General features: G+C 37.1%; 1 protein-coding gene across 3 annotated transcripts in view; it reads right to left on the minus strand.

Moving 5' to 3' along the window:
- Positions 1-21160, minus strand: part of FSIP2 (fibrous sheath interacting protein 2) — a 120097-nt gene that overhangs the window by 69229 nt on the left and 29708 nt on the right. For 2 of the 3 annotated variants that reach the window (XM_051849368.2, XM_051849367.2), the window contains exons 8-11: positions 18813-18939; positions 16803-16889; positions 1910-2019; positions 1025-1058 (exon numbers count right to left, since the gene is read on the minus strand). In XM_051849368.2, the coding sequence (XP_051705328.1) occupies positions 1025-1058; positions 1910-2019; positions 16803-16889; positions 18813-18939 (358 nt within the window). Of the gene's footprint in view, positions 1-1024; positions 1059-1909; positions 2020-16802; positions 16890-18812; positions 18940-21160 lie in introns of those variants that run through there. The other variant, XM_070071516.1, reaches the window with a different exon arrangement.

Consider the following 21160-nt stretch of genomic DNA (forward strand, 5'->3'; position numbering starts at 1 on the left):
TCTCTAATAAAAATAACTCTATTCATGCCCACTTCCTACAAAATTTCAGTGGTTCGCCATGGCCTTCAAGGGAGAGTCCAAATTCCTTAACCTCTCATTGTAATATATTTGTCATTATGCCACTTTAATCTCCTGCCACTAACCACATCCCACTGTCAGAATTAGTTGTTTACATTTTATTCAATATGCAATGAGACAAAATCCATCACTTGAATAGGGAAATAAAACTGCTTTAGGAAGAGTGTTTTCAAAGAAAAAATTTAGAGAGGATTAAAAGAAGAAATTTAAAATTTAAAAAAATTCAAAGGTTACTATCATTATTACAAAAATGAAATAAATAAGAGCAGTAGATGTGGGCCTGGTAAAAAGATGATAAAATATATTATTAGCTAGAAGTAGCAATTTTTCAATGTAAAATGCATGAAAAAGGAAGAGTCAGAGATAACTCAGGTTTGGTGCCTTAGTTAAAATAGGAAGATGACGAATTCAGTTTTGTATTGACTTTGAGGTTGTCATTAGTCAATGGATGGAAATATCTACTATTATTCTGTGTATATATGCAGTGTATTTATGGGAGAATTTTTATTGAATTAAATCTAACAAATATTGATCATATTTTATTTAGAGGGAATTGTAAAATTGGATGTACCATTTGTGAGGAATTGATGGCAACTAAGTATGGGAACATTCCCAGGTACAGGTTTCTGTATTGAAATCTCATGAATCATAGTTTTCCAATAGTTTACTCTACTTATCAGTACAAACGTCTACAACAGGGACCCTAATTTTTCCATACTTTGAAAATTCAAAAAGAAAGATACAATGATCAATCATGTAGATTGCTCATTATATGTATTATATATATGATTATATATGCAATCATGCTATTGTAATCTCTAATTCAATATAATCCTCTATTTAAGAATAATTTTATAATCACTTAAGAAAACTTAAAAACTATTTGATAAAAATCTAATGGTGTATTTAACAATGGAACAATAACAGATGTTTTCCATTTTCTTACCTCTATCATCAAAAATACTTGATTTTTTAGTTAGCTATATGATACAACATTAAAGAAAAAAAGTCATTAGTAAATGTATTTTCAAAAAATATTTTTATTCTGTCAATAAACCAAATGAATACAGATGCTCTCCCACCAAACACACACACACACACTCTCTCTCTCTCTCTCTCTCTCTCATCCACAAATACACTGACAACAGTTGTCAGGAAACAATACGTATTACCAGTCTAGGAAACATTCCACAGAATCTTATCTTAACTAGCTCAAAACTGAGCTCAGTAGTCAGAAATGTACAAACTGACTCCTCTTCTAGTACTCTATATTTTACATAAAGTCATTACAATCCATTCAATGGCTGGTACTAAAAAGTTGAGTCATTCATTTATCTCTCAGAGAAATCCAACCTAACACTTTCCTACCCAATCTAATCCAACATAGTGTTCATTGAAAACACTGTTTAGTAACAAAATAAAATTTACTATTTCAAATTCATTTTAATGTAACATTTTTTCTGTGTCTGCTGCCCCACAAGACAATGAATCTTCAAGGGGACCAATTATGTATTCATATTTATATTTAATATGACCAAGTTCTTTGTAGGCTTACCACTTGGACAACAGTATGTGGTCAATAAATACACACTATTGTTATAATCATAATTGCTAAATATTTGTTAAATTCATTTCTAGTAAACTACTTCATGTGTTTAGCATAAAGGTAGCTGAACACTTGCTCTGACAGGGAAAGGGAGCAGATCTCATGAACAGAAGACACTTTCCCTAATTACATAACACCATACTAGTGAAAGAGATAGTACACAGAAGTAAAAATGAAATATATACATTAATAAAGTCTGTAAAACTGTGAAATACAACTTTATACCTTTTTTTCTGTATCATTATCCTGTACATCTGGTGGAACAACAACTGAAGTCGATTTTTTTAAAACAGTCTTAGAACTACTTTGAGAATGGTAAGCAGCATTTGCTTGTCCTAAAAGTAAATGAAAGAGAAACTATGATTTTTAAAACAATCATATTGAAATAAAATTGAAGTATAGTACCTGAACTCCCTTAAATGTAGTTGTTTAATTAATTTTGAAACACATATACAAGTATGAAACCATCACATCAATCAAGATTAAAAACTCAATGTCTTGTTTAGACAAGGTCATAGTCAAAGTGGAGGTTCTCTCCTCCCTTCAGAGAAAGGTACCTCCTTCTTTGAAGACCTGTTCTTTCCACTGAGATCTCACTCACAGAGATCTTTTGCCAGAGTGTCTTGGCTTTCCATGCCTGAAATACTCTCATGGGCTTTTCAGCCAGATCCGAATGCCTTTAGGGCTGATTCTGAGGCCAGAGTGCTATTTAGGACATCTGCCTTTCTATGAGTCTGCTGGGTATCTCACTTCCCATGTTGGATCACTCTCCCCTTTATTTATTCTATCGGTTAGTGTTAGCAGGTACTAGACTTGTTTATGTGCTCCCTTTGACTCTTAGTCCTTTCATTATGATCAATTGTGAACTGAAATTGATCACTTGGAATTGTGAGATGGCATTGGTCTTGTCTAAACAAGATAAGAATCGGAGAACTCAGAGGGCTTCCATAGCCTTGGAAACTCATGACTGGAGCATAGGGAGATTACTGATGCCATAGACAGGAGTGTCAATTGGTAAAGTCAACAACAGGAGTCACTGTGCACTTACTCCTCATGTAGGATCTCTGTCCTTAATGTGCTGTGCTTTGAGATTTAATGCTATAACGAGTACTCAAACAATATATTTCACTTTGTGTTTCTATGGGGGTGCAAACTGTTGAAATCTTTACTTAATGCATACTAAACTGATCCTCTGTAAAAAAAAAAAAAAAAGAAAAAAAGAAATTATCAACTCCCAACTTGACTCTCACTGGGATTAAACATGACAATAGGTCTGCTCTGATTTCATCATCATTTAAAAAAAATCATCTATTATTTTTCACTTTATGTTTCTGTGTGGGAGCAAACTGTTGAAATCCTTACTTAATGTATACTAAGCTGATCTTCTGTATATTAAGATAATCGAAAATGAATCTTGATGTGAATGGAAGGGGAGAGGGAGTGGGAAAGGGGAGGGTTGTGGGTGGGAGGGACGGTATGGGGGGGAAGCCATTGTAACCCATAAATCGTACTTTGGAAATTTATATTCATTAAATAAAAGTTAAAAAAAAATAAAATAAAAAAAAACCTCAATGTCTTCTGAAAATTTCTCATGCAACTTTGCAATCCATCAATCATTTTATTCCCATCCCCCACAAACATTGAACTATAGTTCCCAACTGAGGTTAGTTTGCATTTGATAGAATTTTATTTAAATAGAATCAAATAGTACATATTCATTGCCCCCACCCTAAGCAGAATATTTTGAGATGTTAAAACTTTAGTTTTATTACATGAATATTTCACAATTTCTTATCTGCTCCTCTCTTGATGGATATTCGGTACTTTTCAGTACTGAACTTTCATAATAAACTTCGAATAACTTTCATGAAAATCCTCTGTGGACAAAGTTCTGCATTTTACTGGTAGTAAATGTTTGACTTTTAAGAACTGCCAAACTGTTTCCAAGTTTAGATATCATGTTATATACCAAATCAGCAGTGTACTAGAGTTTCAGTTACTTTACATTCTTGCCAACAGTTAATAAGCAGAATAAAGGAAACAATAACCAGCAATGGTCTTGCTGAGAAAGAATTTATATAAGCAAACTAATCCACAATGGCTAAAATCACTTAAATAATTTGGTGTAAATTTAATCAAGGATGTAAAAGACCTCTATAATGAAAACTACAAAATACTAATGAAAGAAATTGAAGAAGACACAAAAAAGAAGAAGGAAGAAGCTTTTCGGTTTATTGGAAGAATTAATAACGAATGTCCATATTATCTGAAGCAATTTACCGATTCAATGCAATTACGATCATATTACCAATGATATTCCTCATGGAATTGGAAAAAAATTCATACAGAAACAAAAAGATCCCAGCTGCTCCACTTCTTTTATTTATTTATTTATTTATTTATTTGACTGGTAGAATTGTAGACAATTAGAGAGAGAAACACAGAGAGAAAGGTCTTCCTTCCATGGGTTCACTCCCCAAATAGCCGCTACGGCCGGCGCTGCGCCGATCTGAAACCAGAAGTCAGGTGCTTCTTTCTGGTCTCCCATGTGAGTGCAGGGGCTCAAGCACTTCCTCCACTGCCCTCCTGGGCCTCAGCAGAGCGCTGGACTAGAAGAGGAGCAATCGGGACTAGAACACGGTGCCCATATGGGATGCTGGCGCCACAGGCGGAGGATTAACCAAGTGATCCACGGCGCCGGCCTTACTCCACTTCTGAACCAGCTCTCTCTTATGGCCTGGGAAACCAGTGGAAAATGGCCCAAGTCCTTGGGCCCCTGCACCCATATGGGAGACCTGGAAGAAGCTCCTGGCTCCTGATCGGTGCAGCTCCCACAGTTGTGGCCTACTGGGGAGTGAACCAGTAGATGGAAGACCTCCCTCTCCTTCTCCCTCTCTCTCTCTCTCTCTCTCTCTCTCTCTGCCTCTCCTTCTGTGTGGCTCTGACTTTCAAATAGGTAATAAATCTTTTTTTTAAAAGGGGGGGGCAGCGGCAGTGACACAAAACTGCCCAATTTTCTTATTAAAAAAAAACAAAACTGCTGATTGAAAACACACATAAACTTGGGACACTTTCTTTTCTTTATTTTTCTTTTTTTTAACAATTTATTTATTTATTTGAAAGTCAGACTTACACAGAGAGAGGAGAGGCAGAGAGAGAGAGAGAGAGAGAGAGAGAGAGAGAGAAGTCTTCCATCCGATGGTTCACTCCCCAGTTGGCCACAACGGCCAGAGCTGTGCCAACTGGAAGCCAGGAGCCAGGAGCTTCTTCTGGGTCTCCCACATCGGTGCAGGGGCCCAAGGCCTTGGGCCATCTTCTACGCTTTTCCAGGCCATAGCAAAAAGCTGGATTGGAAGTGGACTAGCTGGGTCTCGAACTGGTGCTCATATGGGATGCTGGCTCTTTAGGACAGGGCGTTAACCAGTTGTGCCACAGCGCTGGCCTTGGGACACTTTCTTGTTCTGGAATTCCAATACTTTCTTGTGCTAAAATTACATCTATAGCAGATTACAGACGACCTGCTCTAGTGTGTGATGCAGTGCTGAAGAAGCAGAATTCTCTACAGGCTCAGAATAAATAAGCACACTACTTAGAATTCCTGGAAGCTCAGGTACAAAGTCAGATTGTGAGTTGTGTAATATATCTAATCCTGAAATGCATAGACAATATTATTTGCCAGCAAGAATTAAATACTTTCAAGCAACCATGAACTCATGTAAGGAACAAAATAAGGCAACCAAGCAATCTGTAAACTCATATATACTGAATGCAAGATAGATATTTGAAGGAAACTCTATGAGGGTCAATAAAATACAGAAATAATTCACTACTCTAACAGAGATTTTAAAAAAAGATTTGTTATTAAAAAAACTGTGACAATTATACTAACCCAAATTAAAAATGGTAGAGGGCATCAGTAGCAGAATAGATTACATAGAAGCAAGAATTAGTGAACTTGAAGATAGACTATTTAAAAATATATAGCTGAAGGATAAAAAATAACAATGATCAAGTGAAGAAAGCTTACTGGAACTTTGGGACAGCATGAAAAGCACAAAAACCTGAGTGTTGAGAGTTCAGGAGACACCTGAGAATGCCAAAGGAGAAGCATAGCTTATTCAGCAATTAAAACAAACTTCCAAAACCTAAAGATTCAATATTCATGCTCAGAAATTCCAGAGGTCACTAGTCAGATTCAACTCTAGTGAAGCATATTATATTCAAGTCTTTAGGGTAAAAGACAGGCTTTTCAAAACTGAAAGTGGAAACTAGTAACACATAAAGGTGTCCCTGTCCCAATTCACCTAACTGATACACTTTCAGAATCTTACAAGCCAGGAGACAGTGAAATTAGACTATGAAGCTATGAAGCACGGGAGAAAAGAAAAAAATAAAACTGCTAACATAGAATATTATACCCAGCAAAGCTATTCTTTAGATATAAAGTAGAGATACAGACATCCCCAGACAAAAGCTGATCTAATTTATCACCACCAGACATATCTCCCAAGAAATGCTAAAGAAAGATCATTAAACTAAAAGAGATATTAATAAATAAGAAGAAAATATCAGAAGGTAGAAGACACATATACAATAGCAGGAAGTGATTTTGGTACCCCAATTTTAGCCATGGTTATATCATGCTCAAGAAATAAAGCAATGGGAAAGTTAAAACTTATCCTAGACCATCTATGGAACATTCCAGCCAATAGCTGCAGAATAAACATTTTTCTCAACAGTACTTGGAAGCTTCTCCAGAACAGATCATATGGTAGGCCACAAATCAAGTCTTAACAAATTTTTAACAACTGAAATCATATCAAGTATCTTTTCTGACCACAATGCACTATAATTAAATAGCAAGAAAATTTTTGGAAACTCAAAAATAAATGGAAATAAACAACTTACTCTTGAACAACCCATTGATCAAGAAAGGAATAAAGAAGAAAATTTAAAAAAAAAATGAAAGAAATGAAAACAGAAACACACCATACTTAAATATACAGGATACAGCAAAAGTTAAATTAAAGGGAAGTCAGTAGCAATCAATACTTACAATAAAGAAAAAGATTTCGGGGTCGGCACTGTGGATCACTTGGTTAATCCTCTGCCTACAGTGCCAGCATCCCATATGGGTGCTGTGTTCTAGTCCCGGTTGCTCCTCTTCCAGTCCAGCTCTCTGCTGTGGCCCAGGAGGGCAATGGAGGAAGTGCTTGGGCCCCTGCACCCACATGGGAGACCAGGAAGAAGCACCTGGCTCCTGGCTTTGGATCGGCACAGTGCTGGCCATAGCGGCCATTTGGGGAGTGAACCCATGGAAGGAAGACCTTTCTCTCTTTCTCTCTCTCACTGTCTATAACTCTACCTGTCAAATAAATAAAAAGATTTCAAATAAAAAGTTGTCTGTGATCCCCAAGAAATGAGAAAAACAAAATTAAACCAAAAACTCAAATAGAAAGAAATAATGCAGACCAGAGAAGAAATAGATAAAATAAAGACTGAAAAACAATAAAAAAGACCAATGAAATGAAATGCTACTTCTTTAAAAAGATAAACAGGAGCCAGCACTATGGCATAGTACATTAAGCCTCCGCTTGTGGTGTTGGCATCCCATATGGTCACTGGATCTAGTTCTGGCTGCTTTACTTCTAATCCAGTTCCTGGCTAACGGCCTTGAAAAGCAGTGGGAGATGGCAGAAGTGCTTGGGTCCCTGCTCCCCATATGGGAGACCTGGAAGAAGCTCCTGGCTCCTGGCTTTGGATTGGGCAAGCTCTGGGCTTTGTGGCCATTTTGGAGAATAAACCAATGGATGGAAGATCTTTGTCTCTCCCTCCCTCCATGTAATTCTGATGTTTGAATAAAATAAATAAAAAATAATCTTAAAAAATAAAAAGATAAACACTATTGACATAGCTTTAGCTACACTAAGAAAAATAGAGAATACAAATGAATAAAATATTCCAGGTAAAAGGGGACACCTTATAACTGATGCTACAGGAACACAAAGGATTATGAGAAACTATTATGAACAATAATATAAAAAAAAGGTAACCTAAAAGAAATGGACAAATTCCTTGACACATACACTTTATCAATATTGAACCATGAAGAAACAATTTCTGAACAAACCAATAATAAATAACAAAATTGAGTTCAGTAATAAGAAGTCTCCCATGAAAGAAAAGCCCAGGACCATATGGCTTCAATTCTGAATTCTACCAAACATTTAAAAAGAACTGACACTAAATCTTCTAGAATTATTCCAAAATACAGTAGAGGAGAGAATTTTTCCATACTTGGGATATAAGCCAAGACTACCCTAGTCCACACAAGGACTCACCCAGAAAAGAAAGTGACAGGCTAATATTCTTTATGAATATAGGTGCAAATATCATTACCAGATACTAGCAAATTGAATCCAACAGTATATTAAAAAGATTATTCACCAGGGTCAGATGGCATTCATCCCAGGAATGCAAGGATAGTTCAGCATACTAAAGTCAATAATCATGATCCAGCATATCATCAGAATGAGGAAAAAGAAACACTGTTATCACAGTATATGCAGAAAAGGTATTTGATAAAATTAAATATCTTTACATCATAAAAATGCTGAACAAACTTGTGACATCATGGAAGGAACTGGAGGTTATTATGTCAAGTGAATTGAGCAAGGTGTAGAAAGAGAGGTACCATGGCCTTACTCATATGTGGAATCTAACAAGGCTGATTTCATTGAAGTTGAGATTAGAATGATGATTAGAAGAAGCTGGAGAAGTATGGAAGAGGGTAGCAAGGCTAAAATAAAAACATATTAATGAGAACAAACATACAGATACATAGCAATTGGATTTCTCATGTATTACTGATAGAATTGTGAAATGTTATAGAAAATCTGGAAAATAGTTGGGCCAATTCTTCATCAACTTAAGAATTCACTTACCATATGGATCTCTCATTTATACAGAAAGCTCCATATAATGCTTGTGGTCATTCTATTGATAATCACAAAAACATGAAAGAACTCCAAATATCTATAAATTTCCAAGGAGATAAACTGTAGTACATAATTATAACAGTAATAGTACTCAAAAATAAAAATAACACACTATGATATGTACAAAAACTTGGGTGAATTTTAAAGGCATTATGCTGAGTTGTGTTAAACAAGCCATTTTAGAAAAGTTGTTAAATACTGCATGAATCTATTTACATGAAATTCCCCCAAATAAAAAGAGCTATACTTACGAAATAGTGATATTAGCAGTGGGTAGGAGGGTGTGACTAAAAAGGGTAGTATGAAGGCGATTTTTGAAATGTTGAAACTGTTCCATGTTTTTCTTTTTCCATATGTGATTATTTAGTGATTATAAAAATATATGTATGTGTTAAAATTCATGCAATTGTAAAAAATTAACATTGTTTTCAAGTAATTTAAAAATTAAAACAAATGCCTTAGAATCTTTCTGTGGGCGGGGGAGTGTATGAAAATATACAAATACTATCAGAAGATGTGGAAAATTTGGGGATCTGTATTCTGCCTGGAGAGGCGCCAGTTGCAAAAGTTTGTATGACACCGCAGCCAGAAAAATGTGCAAAGGGTGTGATACAGTACAGTGCTGCAACTCATGGATCAGTGATGAAATGATAACTAAGGAAGTTTAATTATGGTAAATTGGAAAGAAGGTCATTACTAGTCATACACAATACCTTGCAATATAGGTATTGCACATTTTTGAAATTCACAGAAAAGACCTAAGTGTCTCACACACCACTCTCTGAGAGTGGAGAATAGAAGAGACAGATAACCAGCAGATATGAATCAAAACAGGCTTACAAGTCATCTTTTACTGGGATATTTCGTTCAATTGTGCTTTACTGAATTTACTTAATTCATGGTTATGAACAAGAGCTATCTATCACAGAAAGACTTGTTAATCACTGAGGTTAAAAATCAGTATTTTCCCGAGGCTCTTCTCATGAGCTGCCAAGGCTATGGAAGCCTCTTGAGTTTGCCAACTCCGATCTTATTTAGACAAGGATATATTCAAAGCAGAAGTTCTCTCCTCCCTTCAGAGAAAGGTACTGCCTTCTTTGATGGCCTGTTCTTTCTACTGGGATCTCACAGAGATCTTTCATTCAGTTCATTTGTTTTTTGTTTGCCACAGTGTCTTGGCTTTCCATGCCTGAAATACTCTCATGGGCTTTTTAGCCAGATCCGAATGCCATAAGGTGATTCTGAGGCCAGAGTGATATTTAGGGCATTTGCCATTCTATGAGTCTGCTGTGTATCCTGCTTCCCATGTAGGATCATTCTCCCCTTTTTAATTCTATCAATTATTATTTGCAGACACTAGTCTTATTTATGTAATACCTTTGACACTTAAACCTATCTTTTTGATCTATTATGAACTTAAACTGATCACTTTAACAAGTAAGATGGCATTGGTAAATGACATGATGGGATTTAATTGGAATCCCCTGGAACGTTTCCAGCTCTACAATTAGGGGTAAGTCTGAGTGAGCATGTGCCGAACTGTACATCTCTTCCCTCTCTTATTCCCACTCTTATATTTAACAGGAATCAATTTTCAGTTAAATTTAAATGACTAAGAATAATTGTGTGTTAATTAAAGAGTTCAACCAATGGTATTAAGTAAAACAAAAGAATACTAACAGGAATAAAATAGTAAGTTGTTCCTTGACAGGACAAGAGCTAATCAAGATATTGTTTCTCATAATGTCCATTTCACTTCTACAGGTTTCCTTTTAGGTGCTCAGTTAGTTGTCACCAATCAGGGAGAACATATGATATTTGTCCCCTTGAGATTGGCTTATTTCACTCAGCATGATATTTTCCAGATTCCTCCATTTTGTTGCAAATGATGGGATTTCATTTTTTAATGCTGCATAGTATTCTATAGAGTACATATCCCATATGACAAGAGCCTCAGGTGATTACTGACATCATAAATAAGAGTGTCAATTGTTAAAGCAATAATGGGAGTTACTGTGCACCTGTTCCCCATGTAGGACCTCTGTCCTTAACCTGTTGTACTATGTAAATTAACGGTAAAACCACTACCCAAACAGTACTCTATACTTTGTGTGTCTTTGTAGGTGCAGTCTGTTGAAATCTTTACTTAGAATATACTAAGTTGATCTTCTGTATATAAAGATAATTGAAAAATGAATCTTTTTTTAACTTTTATATAATGAATATAAATTTCCAAAGTACAGAATATGAATTACAATGGCTTCCCCCCCATAACGTCCCTCCAACCCGCAACGCTCCCTTATCCACTCCCTCTCCCCTTCCATTCACATCAAGATTCATTTTCTATTCTCTTTATATACAGATCAATTTAGCATACATTAAGTAAAGATGTCAACAGTTTGCTCCTACACAGAAACATAAAGTGAAAAATACTGTTTGAGTACTAGTTATAGCATGAAATCTCAATGTACAGCACATTAAGGACAAAGATCCTACATGAGGAGTAAGTGCATAGTGTTGTTGACTTAACAAATTGACACTCTTGTTTATGACCTCAGTAATCACCCTAGGCTCTTGTCATGAGCTGCCAAGGCTATGGAAGCCCCCTGAGTTCACTGACTCTGATCATATTTAGATAAGGCCATGGTCAAAGTGGAAGTTCTTTCCTCCTTTCAGAGAAAGGTACCTCCTTCTTTGATGACCCATTCTTTCCACTGGGATCTCACTCACGGAGATCTTTCATTTAGGTCTTTTTTTTTCCCCCCAGAGTGTCTTGGCTTTCCATGCCTGAAATACTCTCATGGGCATTTCAGCCGGATCCGCATGCCTTAAGGGTTGATTATGAGGCCAGAGTGCTGTTAGGACATTTGCCATTCTATGGGTCTGCTGTGTATCTCACTTCCCATGTTGGATCATTCTCTCCCTTTTTTATTCTATCAGCTAGTATTTGCAGACACTATTCTTGTTTCTGTGATCCCTTTGGCTCTTAGTCCTATCATTGTGATAAATTGTGAACAGAAATTGATCACTGGGACTAGTGAGATGGCATTGGTACATGCCACCTCGATGGGATTGAATTGGAATCCCCTGGTATGTTTCTAACTCTACCGTTTGAGGTAAGTCAGCTTGAGCATGTCCTGAATTGCACATCTCTTCCCTTTCTTATTGCCACTCTTATATTTAACAGCAATCACTTTTCAGTTAAGTTTCAGCACTTAAGAAGAATTGTGTATTGATTACAGTATTCAACCAAAAATAGATGAGCTTTCCATTCACCTCAAGGATCTAGAAAACCTACAGCAAACCAGACCCAAATCTAGTAGAAGAGAAATAATTAAAATCAGAGAAGAAATCAACAGGATTGAATAAAAAAAAATTACAAAAAATCAGCCAAATGAGGAGCTGTTTTTTTGAAAAAATAAACAAAATTGACACCCCATTGGCCCAACTAACTAAAAAAAGAAAAGACCCAAATCAATAAAATCAGAGATGAAAAAGGAAACGTAACAACAGACACCACAGAAATAAAAAGAATCATCAGAAATTACTACAAGGACTTGTATGCCAGCAAACAGGGAAACCTATCAGAAATGGATAGATTCCTGGACACATGCAACCTACCTAAATTGAACCAGGTGTGGGGAGCAACTCAGACTATACTGTTACTGGAATTAAGACTTATTCTATGCATCTGCTCTCCCACAATATGGCGCTGGGAGAGGAGGAAACAGCTTCTACACAGCTGCCTCCAGTTCAACCAATAAACAGCAGGACCTGCTCCTGATTGGAGGAGAGCAGCGTACTCAGCGTGTGGGTAGCAGAGTTGGGATTGGTGGAAGAGGACTATAAAGGAGGAGAGAGACAACATGCACCAGGAACATCTATGAGGAACACCTGAGCAGCCCCCGAGAGAGCCGGCCAGCGGTGTGCCGCTCCCCCGTGGAAGTGGGGAAAGTGGCTAGGGGGAACCGCCCTTCCACGGAGGTGGAAGGGTCAGTAGCCAACCTGGGAAGATCCAGCAGCAAACCCGGGGAGGGCCGAGCAGACAAAAGAACAGCACAGGGTCCTCTGTCGTTCCTCCACGAAGACGGGGAGCGACACCAGGAAGACATCAAAAACCTAAACAGACCCATAACTAAGACAGACATTGAAACAGTAATAAAGGCCCTCCCAACAAAGAAAAGCCCAGGACCAGATGGATTCACTGCTGAATTCTACCAGATATTTAAAGAAGAACTGACTCCAATTCTTCTCAAACTATTCAGAACAATCGAAAAAGAGGGAGTCCTCCCAAATTCTTTCTATGAAGCCAGCATCACCTTAATTCCTAAGCCGGGAAAAGATGCAGCATTGAAAGAGAATTACAGACCAATATCCCTGATGAACATAGATGCAAAAATCCTCAATAAAATTCTGGCCAATAGAATGCAACAACACATCAGAAAGATCATCCATCCAGACCAAGTGGGATTTATCCCTGGTATGCAGGGATGGTTTAATGTGCGCAAAACAATCAATGTGATACACCACATTAACAGACTGCAGAAGAAAAACCATATGATTATCTCAATAGACGCCGAGAAAGCATTTGATAAAATACAACACCTGTTCATGATGAAAACTCTAAGCAAACTGGGTTTGGAAGGAACATTCCTCAATACAACCAAAGCAATCTATGAAAAACCCATGGCCAGCATCCTATTGAATGGGGAAAAATTGGAAGCATTTCCACTGAGATCTGGTACCAGACAGGGATGCCCACTCTCACCACTGCTTTTCAATATAGTTCTGGATGTTCTAGCCAGAGCTATTAGGCAAGAAAAAGAAATTAAAGGGATACAAATTGGGAAGGAAGAAGTCAAACTATCCCTCTTTGCAGATGATATGATTCTTTATTTAGGGGACCCAAAGAATTCTACTAAGAGACTATTGGAACTCATAGAAGAGTTTGGCAAAGTAGCAGGGTAAAATCAATGCACAAAAATCAACAGCCTTTGTATACACAGACAATGCCATGTCTGAGGAAGAACTTCTAAGATCAATCCCATTCACAATAGCTACAAAACAATCAAATACCTTGGAATAAACTTAACCAAGGACGTTAAAGATCTCTACAATGAAAATTACAAAACCTTAAAGAAAGAAATAGAAGAGGATACCAAAAAATGGAAAAATCTTCCATGCTCATGGATTGAAAGAATCAATATCATCTAAATGTCCATTCTCCCAAAAGCAATTTATAGATTCAATGCAATACCAATCAAGATACCGAAGACCTTCTTCTCAGATCTGGAAAAAATGGTGCTGAAATTCATATGGAGGCACAGGAGACCTCGAATAGCTAAAGCAATCTTGTACAACAAAAACAAAGCTGGAGGCATCACAATACTAGATTTCAGGACATACTACAGGGCAGTTGTAATCAAAACAGCATGGTACTGGTACAGAAACAGATGGATAGACCAATGGAACAGAATTGAAACACCAGAAATCAATCCAAACATCTACAGCCAACTTATATTTGATCTAGAATCCAAAACCAATCCCTGGAGTAAGCACAGTCTATTCAATAAATGGTGCTGGGAAAATTGGATTTCCATGTGCAGAATCATGAAGCAAGACCCCTACCTTTCACCTTACACAAAAATCCACTCAACATGGATTAAAGACTTAAATCTACGACCTGACACCATCAAATTATTAGAGAGCATTGGAAAAACCCTGCAAGATATAGGAACCGGCAATGACTTCTTGGAAAACACCCCAGAAGCACAGGCAGTCAAAGCCAAAATTAACATTTGGGATTGCATCAAATTCAGAAGTTTCTGTACTGCAAAAGAAACAGTCGGGAAAGTGAAGAGACAACCGACAGAATGGGAAAATATATTTGCAAACTATGCAACTGATAAAGGGTTGATAACCAGAATCTACAAAGAAATCAAGAAACTCCACAAGATCAAAACAAACAACCTACTTAAGAGATGGGCCAAGGACCTCAATAGACATTTTTCAAAAGAGGAAATCCAAATGGCCAACAGACACATGAAAAAAAATGTTCAAGATCACTAGCAATCAGGGAAATGCAAATCAAAACCACAATGGGGTTCCACCTCACCCCAGTTAGAATGGCTCACATTCAGAAATCTACCAACAATAGATGCTGGAGAGGATGTGGGGAAAAAGGGACACTAACCCACTGTTGGTGGGAATGCAAACTGGTCAAGCCACTATGGAAGTCAGTCTGGAGATTCCTCAGAAACCTGAAGATAACCCTACCATTCAAACCAGCCATCCCACTCCTTGGAATTTACCCAAAGGAAATTAAATTGGCAAACAAAAAACCAGTCTGCACATTAATGTTGATTGCAGCTCAATTCACAATAGCTAAGACCTGGAACCAACCCAAATGCCCATCAACAGTAGACTGGATAAAGAAATTATGGGACATGTACTCCATAGAATACTATACAGCAGTCAAAAACAACGAAACCCAGTCATTTGCAACAAGATGGAGGAATTTGGAAAACATCATGCTGAGTGAATTAAGCCAGTCCCAAAGGGACAAATATCATATGTTCTCCCTGATTGGCGACAACTAACTGAGCACCAAAGGGGAAACTTGTTGAAGTGAAATGGACACTATGAGAAACAGTGACTTGATCAGCTCTTGTCCTGACGGTTGATGTACAATGTAATACTTTATCCATTTTAGTACTTTTTTTTGTTCTAGTACCATTGGTTGAACTCTGTAATTAACACACAATTATTCTTAAGTGTTTAAATTTTAACTGAAAAGTGATCCCTGTTAGGAATTTGGAAAACATTATGCTGAGTGAAATAAGCCAATCCCAAAGGGACAAATACCACTTGTTCTCTTTGATAGGTGACAACTAACTGAGCACCATAAAGGAAACCTGTTAAAGTGAAATGAACACTATGAGAAACGGTGACTTGATCAGCCCTCACCCTGACTGTTGATTAGCAGCTTAATATGAAAAATGAATCTTGATGAAGAATGGGATGGTAGAGGGAGTGGGAGATGGATAGTTGCGAGTGGGAGGGAGGTTATGGGGGGGAAGCCACTATAATTCAAAAGTTGTACTTTGAAAATTTATATTTGTTAAATAAAAGTTGAAAAAAATCAGTATTTTCTATCTCTCATCCTTCCATACCACTGACATTATCTGACAGTAGTTGTACTAGTTTGGATTGAATTAAATACTAGAATTTAGAGTATCACTTTGTTTGAGATTATGTTAGCAATGGAGAATTTGTATTTACTAGTTGTGGGAGTAATGTTATCATTATTGTGCATGTTATAATAACTCTTTGACAACTTAGAAAATTGGACTTTAAACCTGAAACCCACAAGAGCTTAGAGCTGCATTTACTCAACCTCAGTGATCGTGAAGGTGGAAGACAGCCTAAGCTAAGGCAACCTTGACTCCTCACAAATTTCTGAGTCTTTCATGAGACAAATTGTGTACTCACATGTGGAAAGATTATAGACTTTATTATCTTTGTATTGTTACCAATAAGGGCAAAGAGATTTAAGATTTATATGTTAATTTCTCCTTTACAATTTAACAGAGCAAAGGCAGTCATGTTCCATTTTGAATGGTCTCACACATTTGATGGTGTATGATTGGAGGATTTTCATATTGCTATGTTGGCTCTTATTCTGATCTAGTGAGCTCTAACAGGCAACACAGTAAAAGATAAGAAATAAGAAAAGTGACATTTCAGTGGGATCTCAGTGGCTTTGGAGTTAATGTACTTAATTTCTCACCCATTTCATCACTTTTTAAAGTCATTTTATTCTTAAAAAGTTATTTTATAAATTTTAGAAATTCTGAATTATGTATTTAATAGTAATAAGTGCTTAATTTTTCTAAACTGATAGTATGAAGTCAGGTTCAAAATACTGAATTTGTTATCTAAAAAACAAATCTGAAAGTAACAAAGGCTGTTTACTTGTTGATAAGCATCACTCTAAAATGATCATTTGATGAGAGAGTTAAGAGTATATATCTGCATTTTAGAAGCAGTCACCACCAAATTCAGGCTCTCTACAAATTACTATTTAATGTTTAGTATTTCTGAAGCTAACATTAAATTACCATATACTTCTTTACATATTTTCTGGTCATCAGCAGGAAACAGTAACTTTATATCATCAGAATTTTTCTTTTTCTTCTTTGGAGATGCTTAAAAACATAGAACATTTATTTTTAATAATGAGAAAGACAAAATTACCCAGAATAATCTACTATTTCATGTCCAAGAGAAAGTGAAGCATATGTTAACCTGTGGAAATAGGAGAAGAAATTGAACAAGATGGAGAGAGATGTGAAATGGGAGGAAAAACAATTATCCCTGAAACATTATCTCTCAAGTTAATTCTTCTGACAGAAAGAAAAATTTGCACTAGGGTCAACTGGAACGTATCATTTATTCTCTGTAGAAATACACACCTGTATACTGACTGGGCTGAAGACTCATCAGCCAGCAGTTCCTATCCCAGTTGCTGGGTGTGTCTTAAATCCTGGCATACCCTTTGTGATAAAGGCAATTAGAATTTCTTTTTCTAAATATAGGTTAGCAAAAGATCCTCTGTCTCTGTGTGGTAAAGGGTTTTCTTTAGAGTTGTAAAATGTTAGAGCAATGCCTCCCAATTCATAGACTACTGGATGTGATTCTTCTAATGTTTCTCTCTCTCTCCCTCTCATTCTCGTTCTCGTTCTCGCTCTCGCTCTTGCTCTCCTTCTCCCATCCCCAGAGGTTTTAAGTTTGGTGGAAGATGACAATGTTATCTAACAACTTATGTACTTTATAGATTCTCATTATAACTTTATGTTTACTGAAAAATCAACAAAACCAATTACAAATATGTATTAGAAGAAATCTGAGGGAGATTCCCTTTAACAGACTTGGTTAATATTAATCAATATTAACAATTATTAATATTAACTAGAGGCAATAAATGAATATCAGGGACTTCATTGCCCTTATTTGATAATGGTTGCCTTACAAGTATTTCATATTATTGAAGTTACATTTTAAAATATATACAATGCAACAAAAAATAATTTATATGATGATGGCATATTGGAAGTATTTACTTATTTTAGAATTGTCTGGATTTTTTGATTGAAGAAACAATGTTTTATTTTTTCCAGGTTTATGTAAGAATAAATGACAGATAAAAGTTATATATTTTTGAGACATACAATACAATGTTTTGAAAAGCAGAGAGTAGAATGATGCTTAACCAGAGGTAGGGGATTGGAAGAATGAGGGTAAGTTAGTCAAAAGGCACACAGTTTCCGTTATAAAATGAGCAAGTTCTGAGAGTCTAATGTACAGCATGGTCACTTCAGTTAGTAATTTATTGCACATTTGAAATGTGCTTAGAAAAGTAAATCTTAAGTTTTCTGAAAAAATACAACATGCAACTGAGATGATGAATATGTTAATTAGCTTGTTAATTAGCTTAATCACTTCACAATATTTATTCTTTCTAAAAATTTATTTATTTCATTGAGGGGAGGAGGAGGGTGGAAAGAAAGACAGAGAGAGCTCCGATCCAATGATTCATTTCCCAAATAGCAGCGTTGACCAAAGCTGGGAGTCAGGTCTCCCATGTGGGTGACAAGGATCCAACTACTTGAACTATCACCTGCTGTCTCCCAAGGTGTGCATTACACAGGAAGCTAGACTTGGGAGCAGAACTAGGACTTGAACCCCGGTACTCTGATATGGAATATGGGTGTTCCAACCAGCAATTTAACCTCTAACCCAAATGTCCATCCCCAAAATTATTTTTTCTAATGTAGTAAAATATTATGTTTCTACATAATAGCAATTATGTTACCTGAGAGTTTTTACACTTTCAGTAGAAAAAATACATTATTTTAAGTATAGTGAACTATAAGGCAAGCAAGCTTGTCTGTAAGCTAATAAGATTGTTTTAGTTAACTATAATTTTTACATATATATCTACTTTTGAACTTGGGCTATAATGTGGAAAAAGCTAGAACAAGGTTTGGCATGTACTCTGAATGTTACAAAGAAATTTCTATATAGATAAGCATTTCCTATTTAGAGACATTATCTTTTACTATTCTTACATTCACCAAGTGTTCCATCTTGTCCTCTATATTCAAATGTACTTTTTCCTATATCTTCTTCTTTAAAACCAGTTTCTTGCATTTTTTGTAAATGATAAGCCATTTTTTTCTCTAGAAGGGCTTGCTTCTAAAATATTAAAGAAAACATGATCGTTAACATCAACTGGCCATTTATAAATCCAAAACAAATATTTAAAATATAGTAGCATATTGGAAATGAACAGTGATTTCTCTTTTATTTTTTTATTTTTGTTTTTTGACAGGCAGAGTGGACAGTGAGAGAGAGACAGAGAGAAAGGTCTTCCTTTTGCCGTTGGTTCACCCTCCAATGGCCGCCGCGGACAGCGCGCTGCGGCCGGCGCACCGCGCTGATCCGATGGCAGGAGCCAGGATCCAGGTGCTTTTCCTGGTCTCCCATGTGGTGCAGGGCCCAAGGACTTGGGCCATCCTCCACTGCACTCTCTGGCCACAGCAGAAAGCTGGCGTGGAAGAGGGGCAACCGGGACAGAATCTGGTGCCCCAACTGGAAACCCGGTGTGCCGGCGCCGCAAGGTGGATGATTAGCCTAGTGAGCCACGGCGCTGGCAAGTGATTTCTCTTGTGTCTTGTGAAGTTATAATGAGAATAAAAATTAAAGCATAGTATGGGATAAATATCCTTTTGTCATAAAAAATCATATATTTAACACTCTGACATAATTTACTTCACTTCTCACCTTCAGGGATCTGGTTCAGTTTCTGATCAGATAGGGTTCTTTTTCATATCTATCCTGTGAGTTTAAGTAGTTTCTCAGTCATCTTTAAATTAGAAGATTCTTGAGGGCCTAACCAAAAGTCACTTTGGCCTACTATGTGAATGTGACTTTTCTTGGTGAATCCCTGAACTGATATGACCCTGCATATACCAGAAAGGAAATAATTTCATAGAGGAGGAACTTCAGAGATCCTCTGGGGGTTGGGTTCTATGGAATATTCAGCAAGAAAATAGTTAGTACATGCATGTAAAGAAAATATCTGAGTTCATGGAAAGAACCATTCTGAAAGATTGGAGAGAACAGTGCTTAGTACCTACCTGGGGACTAGGGATGGAAATCATGTCTATTCTCACTGTCACAGTGTAAAAAATTGTGAGTCACATGATATCAGAGAGAATATAAAACTAAGTTTTAATTCAGTTGTAGGAAATAACTAGTCTCACATTAAACATGGTTCTGATTCTAAAAAATATTAAAGAAGGAAGACCTGTATGATGAAAATGCTTCCAAATAAATTGCTAACATTCAAGAACGAAGCTAATAAGTATTTCTAAAAATATAAATATAAAATACCTGGTATGCAAAGTAAAATTCATAACATCACGTTTCCAATCAAAGATGAACAGGCAGGTAAAGAAATAGGACCCATAAAAAAAGAAGAAACTCAGGGCCAGTACTGTGGCATAACAGGTAAGCCTGCTGCCTGCAGTGTCAACATCCCATTTAGGTGCCCGTTCAAGCCCCGGCTACTCCACTTCTGATAAAGTTTTCTACTTTGACCTGGAAGGGCAGTGGAAGATGGCACCCAAGTCCTTGAGCCCCTGTGCCCATGTGGGAGACCTGGAAGAAGCTCCTTGATTCTGGCTGATCTCAGCTCTGGCCATTGCATCTAATTGGAGCGTGAACCAGAGGATGGAAGACCCTCGCTCTCTCTCTCTCTCTCTCCCCCTCTCTCTCTGCCTCTGCCTTTCTGAACTCTACTTTTCAAATAAATGAATAAACCTTACATAAAATAAAATAAAAGTAACTCAATCAAAAACTACCTGTGAATTGCAAAAATTAAGCACAAGCCATTAATGCAATTAACACAACTACATTATACATATTTACAAAATAAGAAAGGTAGATATAAAAAGAACCAAAACCGGCCGGCGCCGCGGCTCACTAGGCTAATCCTCCGCCTAGCGGCGCCGGCACACCGGGTTCTAGTCCCGGTCGGGGCGCCGGATTCTGTCCCGGTTGCCCCTCTTCCACGCCAGCCCTCTGCTGTGGCCAGGGAGTGCAGTGGAGGATGGCCCAGGTGCTTGGGCCCTGCACCCCATGGGAGACCAGGAAAAGCACCTGGATCCTGGCTCCTGCCATCGGATCAGCGCGGTGCGCCGGCCGCAGCGCGCTGTCCGCGGCGGCCATTGGAGGGTGAACCAACGGCAAAAGGAAGACCTTTCTCTCTGTCTCTCTCTCTCACTGTCCACTCTGCCTGTCAAAAAAAAAAAAAAAAAAAAAAACAAAACCAAAACCAATTTTCTGTTATATGAAATTAATAATACAATGGATGCATTAATAGAAGAGTAGATATTGCAGAATAGATTTATCA

Source organism: Oryctolagus cuniculus, chromosome 3, assembly GCF_964237555.1.
Source record: "Oryctolagus cuniculus chromosome 3, mOryCun1.1, whole genome shotgun sequence".
Taxonomy (NCBI): Eukaryota; Metazoa; Chordata; class Mammalia; order Lagomorpha; family Leporidae; genus Oryctolagus; species Oryctolagus cuniculus.